The 9,116-nt window shown below is 38.3% G+C and overlaps 1 protein-coding gene across 3 annotated transcripts; it reads right to left on the reverse strand.

The window, feature by feature from the left end:
• Nucleotides 1-507: 507 nt before the first annotated feature.
• On the reverse strand, nt 508-5,483 carry LOC137726749 (protein PLASTID TRANSCRIPTIONALLY ACTIVE 12, chloroplastic-like). Of its 3 annotated transcripts, XM_068465698.1 has the most exons (11): nt 5,319-5,483; nt 5,042-5,109; nt 4,886-4,956; nt 3,546-4,226; nt 3,084-3,196; nt 2,681-2,940; nt 2,217-2,338; nt 1,986-2,054; nt 1,294-1,344; nt 1,041-1,142; nt 508-763 (listed from the first exon to the last, which is right to left on the reverse strand). In XM_068465698.1, the coding sequence occupies exons 6-11, from the start codon at nt 2,787-2,789 to the stop codon at nt 665-667; spliced, it is 552 nt and encodes a 183-aa protein (XP_068321799.1). In that variant the 5' UTR covers nt 2,790-2,940; nt 3,084-3,196; nt 3,546-4,226; nt 4,886-4,956; nt 5,042-5,109; nt 5,319-5,483; the 3' UTR covers nt 508-664. The 3 variants fall into 3 exon arrangements, 2 of the variants coding, with proteins under 2 accessions (XP_068321799.1, XP_068321800.1); XM_068465699.1 differs by lacking the exon at nt 1,294-1,344; XR_011067690.1 differs by lacking the exons at nt 508-763; nt 1,041-1,142; nt 1,294-1,344; nt 1,986-2,054 and having other exon boundaries at nt 2,655-2,940.
• Nucleotides 5,484-9,116: the final 3,633 nt, after the last annotated feature.

Raw genomic sequence — 9,116 nt, forward strand, 5'->3', positions numbered from 1 at the left:
CCGTAACACAAACATTCGTATGTTACTAATTTATAATGTAGTATCATATTATAATACGTGAATTAATAACAATTAGTAGCATTACGAAGCTAGTCAAAAGTTTCTCCTCCTTATCTTTCTATGTGCTTCTTGCACGGAATTGTTGAAGATTTTCTGGTTTTTGTTACTCAAAATTATGAACTGATTCTTCCCGATCGGTGGCTTTTCTATACAATGTTGGACGTTCCACTTGCATGTGGGGCCCCGTTGGATCTCGTAAGGCCCGCACTTGTATTCGGCCCCAAAAATGCAATTAGCCCCTGTTTTATGAGAACTTTTAATCTAATAGAAGAGTTTTCCACCCGCTCATATTATAACACATGCATTAATAATCGTACTTTTCATATGCGAAGAGAAAGAAAAGGAGCGTGTAAAAATCACTTCACTTATAAACAGTATTAGAGGAGTTTAATTCCAAAAATGCAAGAAACACGGGTACGCAGCGAGAAATAAAGTGGTTGAGAAAATCATTTTCATTGTAAAATCGCGTTAGAGAAGTTTCACTTTGAGAAATGCACGATGACTTTTTTAGAGTTCCGAGCACAATTCTTCGTGACCAACCTTCCACTTCATCGCCTATTTCTATGTGAATCTCAAAAGACGAAAATCTTCCTAAGAATAATATTTACACGTCTTCCTCAAAGTCCATCAGAAAATCAGTTAAGTTCTCTGCATTGTCTACAGCCTCTTCCAAGGACATGCCGTCGTTCTTTTTCGGGTTACCCTGCAGGGTTGAGAGAGGAACAAACGCTAAAAATGCATTTGTTTGAAATGGATAGAGGTAAGCATTCAAACTTGTGTGATGCAAGTTCAACTAGCTAGCATTCGATAATCGTTTGCTGCTGTGAACAGACCCGAGATCATCTACCACAAGTCAAGTACGTCATACATCATAAAACCCGATATTGAAATAATATAGTAGGGCAACCAGACATTTGGATATGTCAAACAACCAAATATTAAAACGAAAACATGCCGGAATACTGAGAAATGAGAATCACCTTTGACTTGATAAGCTCAGGAGTAGTTTTCAAAACACTCCAATTGCGTGTGATTTTCTCTCCTTGTTCATCAACCTCGGTTTCACTATCGTCTCCTTCATCCTATTATAAACAGTGTCAAATGAGATTTCATACGTAACAACCATAACTGGATTAGAAATTTAGATGTTGGATAGCTACATCCAAGCCGCATCAGTCTTAGCGAACAAGCATGCAATTATGGAACTAATGTATCTGAAGCAATCAAACTTACATCTTCACCGATGTCAACAGCTTGTGCCATAGCTTCTTCTATATCAGGTGCCTGCTTTAAAGAACAAGTTAAGTTAAACAAAGAGCAGGTCGATTAGATGTTTTGTTCCCACACATTCTACCATGATTCAAATGTACCCGCCAAATAAAGTTTACATTTTACTAAGGGTTGTAACCAGATTATGCGGCAAGGCTTTAACGAAAATGACAGGATCTCACATATGATATGCTCTTTACACTATAGCGGTTAGATACGATAATGGTTGACACAAATTAGGAAAGGCATTGTCCGAAATCCGGATAGGTATATCATATGGATGCTGAACTTTTAATTCCGTTCAATCAATGTGCCTAATTCCGTTCAACCATGCATGAGCCGTTCTTGCACAGCCCCTTACTGGGAGTTTGCCACTCAGGGAATATGCACTCTTGAAAAGAACTTTTGCATTAGTTGTCCAAGCAAGTCAAATCGAGGAACCATGATATCACTCTAGGAGAAGAGCAAACTTCTGGAAAATTGATAACTCAACTTGGAGAAAACTAATAAAGCTTCGTATAACAATGGAGCAGAATCGAGAGAGTGTGTTCATATGCTAATGAAAAATAGTTAACCGTGTGCATATTCTATGTTATTCGAGCTGCTAGACTAGAAAATCCATCCATCTAACTAAATTGTACACATTAAATGATTACCTGAAGCTCTTGAGTCTTCTCTTTTGACAGAATTTTCTCAAGCTCCTCCCTTGATATGATTTTTTTGTGCTGATCAGAAAGCAGGAAAGTAAGAACTTAAGTAAAAAGGAAAAATTGATATAGCAGGTACCAGAGCAATGTAAAATGAAAAAATTCATAATGATAACCGTAAATTCTTATAAAGTAATGTTCCGGAAAAGAAAAAGGGAGGGGAATGTGCAAAGTGCTGACCTCCTTCAGAAAAGACAGCATATCTGGTGTCGGTTCATGAAAATCTGCGCCTCTGTAATCGATCACTTCATCTGGATCTTGAATATAGTTCACAGTAGGGTAAACAGGATCTCCACCCCATACTGCAAAGGCCAAATAAAGTAGTCAACAAACTAAACTGCACTTTGTATTTCTTTCTTTACGAAAACAACATTGACACATCTTCAAGATCCAATAGTTAGAAGGAGGAAATGACTCATACTGATGTTATTGCACCAAGATCATTAAATAACCAATGGCAACCTAAAGTACTGAATCAAAACTGCACAAGAATGCATCACTTATCCATTTAAAATAAACTGAATTTTAAAAACTTTTTTTTAAATGAACTGAACTCTTTCAGGGGTTGAATGATTAATAATAATGATATAAAGAACGTAATCCATGAAAATAACGCACAAGATTATCAGCTTTTGAGTGAGTACTTTGCTTTATTTGATCCTCTTGCATACGCATCGCTAAGGGATCCCTACGTATTCGGATATCAGTCCCCATCATTATACGATACTCTCGATCAGTTTGATGAGAAAACATTTCTATTAGTTGGGTGGTTTCATTTTCACCAGTCTCTTCAAAATGTTTCAGAACAGCTTCTCAAGAAGTGTCTCTTTTCCAAGCCTTAACCCATTCTGAATGGTATGCAAGTGGACCTGTTCTATCCAGTCTCTCTTGTTCCGCTTGAAGCCTACAAAATCAGCAGTTACTTGAAAATCCATGTAAGGAAAAAAAAAAATTCCATAAAACTTTTTAATGAATAGTCAGAGGTCACAAGGCAATGTTGGATTTTCACCCTAAACCAAAGATTACTACGTTACTCATCCATTGTACCTTTCTTCCTTGAAAAGATGTTGTCTTGCTCTGTAAAGTGAAGTTTCAGTCAATGTTGGATTTTCACCATAAAGCTTTACCTGCCCAGTCTCTGCCATTGCTTTGAGAAAAACCTTAAGAAGTTGAAAGACAATATCAAAGTCAAAGTCAACGACCATTTTCCATCTTATACTCCAGTTCCACAGTTCGTTTATGGATTAATTGCATGGGCGCTCTAACAAGGAATGAGCGTACATTGATCTCATCCGTACATATAATACAAGCAGCATTGCTTTTTATGCCAACCATGTAACCAAGATCCAAATGTTGATATCACCAAAATGAAATGCACGGTTCAAAACACCTAGACATCAAAAAAATTGTTTACAGATCCCTTGTATATGGCTGTGAGCCTCAAATCATAATTTTCAAATTAAATACAACATATTCATATTTCTCCATTATATATGCGAAAGCACTAACCGTTTCAGAATCTGGTTGTCTCCTTTGCCATCTGGACCAATTTTATTTCTCTGGTTTTCTCCAGTTCCACCATAGTTCATCACTTGTGAGTGGCTCACCTAATGGCTTCTTTGTTTCTGGATCAATAAAGGGATGGGGACGTCCGAGTTTCTTGTCCAGGTCAAATCCTGTTTCTTCTTCTTTTTCAGCTTCAGTCTGATAGACAACATATTCAGATGCGGAATCTTTAGGATCCTCTAGTGTGTCCTCTGAAGTTTCTGGTTCCAGCAGTTCCACTGCCACTGTATCACTTGACTCTGCACTTGGTTCAATAGATTCACCGGCAGCAACTGATGTTTTATTCTTCCTCCTCCTACTTCCAGGATTTTTACCATAAGATGGTGATCCAACTGATTTACCAGTGGGCTCAGGAGCCCTGGCAGCTCTAACTCGACTAGCTGTGCCTTCAGGCCAATAATCCTGCCCTGGAATGCTGGCACGAGCACCAGATGCAGGTTCAAGCTGCCCAGATGTTGAGTCCATATAACTATCGTAGGGTGGACGCTCAATAGAGACCTCTTTGGAGGACTCATCATCCTTCTCACACTTTATACAAGGAAGTAAAGGTGCCCTCTGTGGTAATACATTCGAGCCAACTCTAACTTGGAATAATCCAACTGGAAATGAACTTACAGTTGATGCCTGTACGATTCACATAAAATTATATATGATTAAGTTAGCACAACGATAAATGGCTAAAAAACAATGAAACTAAGAAGGAAAAGTTTAGTGGCAATGAAGTGTCATTTATATTACCAGAGCCGGGAATTTAAAACCAGGTCAACAAATATAGTAACACAAAAAACAGAAGCACCAAAAAGCTGTCCATGACATATAGACATGCATGTGTGTGCAAGGATGCAGTTGATTCCAGAAAACTACAACCTATAGACATGCTTTAATGCTTAGGTTCAAACAACATCAGCCCAAACTCAACACTTTCCCCACGCAACAAAACAACTATGCTTATAAGTTCCAGTTGCAAAACAATTTTACAAAATTCCCCAACTAAAAGTTCTCGTCTCAAGTCTCAACTTAGGCGGATGGCCCGTTTAGTCCCGGCATTGTTACCACAACCAAACAAAAATTCAACCAAAAAAATCACCCATGTTTAATTACTACAGAAATCACTTCACACAGAACTAGAGACTTGAATAACGAAAGCCTCAAATTCAAGGAATACAACTAATAAAATAAAATAAACAGAAGAAAATTCCAAAACAACTGGATAGGCATAAATACATACATATGTGTATATATATATGTGTGTAAAAATGAAAAAAATTGGAAAGATGATAAACCTTGAAATGATTGAAACATGGGTTCCCAGAAGCATGGCTCTGTGCTGAGACTGTACCTACCAATCCTCTATCTACCACAAGCACACCAAAGACTGAAAAAACGAAAACTTGTACTCGAAATTATCTTTGTTATTAGATAAGCTCAAATGGGCACACCTTGATACAGCCAAGTTCCTGGTAGAGATGCCATTTCACTTTTAACTCAGCATAAATATCACCAAAGTCTGAAGAAAAAAAATAGGAACCAAACCAAACATTATTTGTTAAAAACAAAAAACCCGATTTGGGTATTGAGCAGATTTTACTACTAACTGTTGTGATTGCAAAGAAACTGAAAAGTTCTAATCTTGCACTGTAAAAATCAATTTGCAACCAAAAGAAAACGTAAAGTTGGAAAAACAGTAAAACTGAAGGTTGAAGGTATGAAATGAACCTTTATATTTTCCAAATTTTGAAGACTGGAGTTGGAAAGGGAGTTCCTGAGCTGGTTCAGCCGCTGGGTAGGCCTGCTTTTCGGTGGATATGGAGGTTTGAATTGCTGCTGGGGATTAAAGTTCGGAGCTTTCGGTTCTGGGGTCACCCGGCTCGAGAGTGGGAAGCGAGGAGGGAGGGGGGGACTGAGGGTTTTGGAATATTGGTGTTTTAACAAAAGTCCGAGGGAGGGGGGGACTGAGGGATTTGGAATATTGGTGTTTTAACAAAAATCCGACAGCGCTGAAAAATTACATTTTTACATTAAAAAAATCAAATCTGATATCATTTATTTTATTTTTTATTTTGTATTTATCGTTAAAATTCGAAATTTTTAAACCATTTTTATTAGTTTTCTTTTTGGAAAATTGGACAAGGGGCTTTACATTTGTTTATTTAACTACTTTAACTTCAAAAATGAGAACATAACTAAATTAACTTTAAACGTTACTTTCCAAACAAGTAGGAAAATAAAACATAAATGCTGGAACATTATTTGATGATTAAATTTGGAACAAAAGTTTTGCAAATGTAATAGTGTTATTATTCAATCTTTATTGCTCATTTTAAAAATGTAATACTCTAATTATATGATGTTATATAAAATGAGTCTAAACGGTTAAACTTTGTTTGAAATAATTGACAAATTAAAAAAAAACCACAAATACGATCAATAAAAACATTTGTAAATAGTTGTAACAAATTAATAGTTTCATGCTCGCCTTTTATTTTAACAAATGACAAACTTATTATGTGATCTTGAATAAAATTAACTAATTAAACAACTTTCGTCTTAACAAATTAAAAGTTTCATCCTCGCCTTTCATTATAACAAATGGACAAACTTTCAACCTATTGTTTGATCTTAAATAAAATTAACTAATAAATCAACTCTCGTCTTAACTGAGACGGTAGAGAGAGTAGTAATGAAAATTTCGAAAATCAAATACTTAAATGTTTTACAAATGATGTGATGAAAGCCTTGGTATCTAAAAAATAATTCTTCAGTCATTTATTATTATGGTCTAGTGATATTCATCTTCACTTATAAGTGAGAGATTTTAGGTTCAATTATCGTCAAAAACAAATTTGAATCACATTATTACTAATATATTGTGAGGCTAATCTCAGTTTGTTACCTTAAAATTTATTGGTTTTTCAGCATTTGGTACATGAATATTTTTTATCCCAAAGTAGTATCTAAAATCATAATTTTTTTCATACATCCGTAAAAATTGCTGTTAAATCAGATGTTAACTAGTAATGTGACACTTGAACTGGAAGCCACGTGGATATTAAGAAATTAAAAATAAAATCTAGGCCTATCTATCCCGCCCCTCACCCACCCCACCTTCCTCTTCCCTGATACCCACTCCGCCACCAAGCTTATTCCCCATCCCTAAAACCCCAAAATTCCCTTCCTTTCTTCTCTCCTCTACGCCCACCCTTCATCCCTAACTTCCCCAACAACTCGTCCACTTAGGGACGCTTACGAACATAAAAATTCATCTCGGTTCCGTCGATCCTCGACCGCACTATGAAATCAAATTTCTCCGGTTGCAGGTTGGCCTGAGGTCTCATCCATACCAAGAAACACGGTCATCTTCTCCGGAGAGACCTACAGCGCAAGTGGTGGCTCAAACAAAAGCTTGCAGCATATCGGGTTTCCCGATCCGGGTTCGCATTCTGAGCGGCGGCCATAGAGAGAGAAGGGAGTGTTAAAGATGCTCCACATGCAGTGCACTGTGCTTTACAGATTCAAAGATGCTCCACATGCAGTGCATTGTGCTTTATAGATTCAAGCTATGCTTTACAGATTGGAATATGGTTCCCACGTTAAGGATGTATGATTATGCATAGTGGACAGCAAGGCCACTACATGTGTATATTGACTGATGCATCATAGACAGCAAGGATGCTTATTCCAGCTGCTTTGTTTATTTGCATGCGTATGTAGTAAACTGTGTATAAAAACTCTGCTGCAATTGCAGCAGATCAATCATTCAAATATAGATTGGATCCAAGTTTAATATGGTATCAGAGCACCGATCTTGGTGACTCTAGAAAGCTCATTCTGCTTCCGCCACAAACACAACCAGTCCATCTTCATTAAACACAGCCACCATGGGCGACGAAAGACCAACTGAGACGATACCCCATGTATCTGATCCTCTCATTCTACATCATTCAGACTCACCAAGCCTTGTCTTAGTCTCACAACTTCTTGATGAACACAACTATGGACAGTGGAGCCATTCTATGCGAATCGCCCTCAGCGCCAAAAACAAACTAGGGTTCATTGATGGATCAATCAAGAATCCCGCAACCACTGATGCCAAGTATCCAATTTGGCAGAGATGCAATGACATGGTCTTGTCTTGGATTTGGCAATCCGTGCAGGGCAACATTGCCCACAGTATACTCTACTGCAAAACTGCATCAGCAGCATGGAGAGATCTTGAGGATCGTTTCTCGCAAGGAAACGATTCCAGGATCTATCAAATTCGACAAGAAATTGCCGAACACCGACAAGGACAACTATCTGTTTCAGATTATTACACAAAATTGAAAGCTCTCTGGGATGAATTAGCATCATATCATGGGCCCATTGCCTGTGAATGCGAGGGATCCAAGGCACATGCAGACAGGGAAGAAAAAGAGAAAGTCATGCAATTCTTAATGGGTCTGAACGAGAGTTACTCAATCATACGAGGTTCTATCTTGATGATGAGCCCACTTCCAGATACACGACGAGTCCATGGATTTGTTCTTCAACATGAACGCCAATTGGATGTGGTAAATCGACGTGAACCTATCGCCCATGCAATGCAAACCAGTCATTCGACAGCACCAAAACGAGGTTATGGTGCCAACAACCCTAATTCACGGAAGATATTCAAATGCAGCTACTGTGACGGAGGACATCCAGTCGAACGTTGTTTTTTCCTTATTGGATTCCCTGAAGGACACAAATGGCACGGGAAGAATGTGCAGCCCAGAAATAGACGTGCACCTCCAACTTCCAACAATGTTGAAGCATTACCGTCGCCAGCTACCAAAGCAACAACCTCCAACAAATTTGATGCAACGTTCATAACCGAGGAGTACAACCAACTCATGGTTCTTCTTCGCAATAAGAATGGTACCGATCTGCCCCTTGCACATGCAACAGGTATCTATACACCCAACTACAATTTTGCACATTATGATCCAACATTGTATTGGATCGTGGATAGCGGGGCCACATATCATGTTTCTCACTTATCACCCAGCCATAATCACACTAAAACCCAACATGATTTTGTTGGTTTACCAAATGGCGGATAGGCTGCGATTGAAACCATTGGGTCCATTAAATTGTCCCCCGAGATAACTCTTGATGGAGTTTTACATGTGCCACAATTTCATGTGAATTTGTTATCTGTGAGTAAGTTGACCTGGGCATTGAAGTGCATTGTGATATTTTACCCGGGTTTTTGTGTTGTGCAGGACATGGCTACGAAGAGGATGATTGGCCTGGGCAAGCAGTTTGATGGACTTTACTACCTCACTCCAACACAAAACCCCCATCTCTCTCACCATGTCAAACGTACCTCGGCACTTTGGCATCAACGTCTTGGGCACCCATCCTCGGCTCCCATTCACTCTTTATCCCAGACTATCCCAGAAATTATCTTTGATTCTACACATGTTTGTGATGTTTGTCCTTTAGCAAAACAAACTCGTTCATCCTTTGTTTCCAGTTCAATAAAATCAGTTA

This window comes from Pyrus communis, chromosome 2 (assembly GCF_963583255.1).
Source record: "Pyrus communis chromosome 2, drPyrComm1.1, whole genome shotgun sequence".
NCBI lineage: Eukaryota > Viridiplantae > Streptophyta > Magnoliopsida > Rosales > Rosaceae > Pyrus > Pyrus communis.

Coding starts and splice junctions, on each gene's coding strand:
- LOC137726749 (XM_068465698.1), bottom strand. CDS start 2,789: ATGTTTTCTCATCAAACTGATCGAGAGTATCGTATAATGATGGGGACT. Junction 1,345..1,985: donor AGAAGACTCAAGAGCTTCAG/GTAATCATTTAA, acceptor TCTTTAAAGCAG/GCACCTGATATAGAAGAAGC. Junction 1,143..1,293: donor CTGTTGACATCGGTGAAGAT/GTAAGTTTGATT, acceptor TGTTTATAATAG/GATGAAGGAGACGATAGTGA.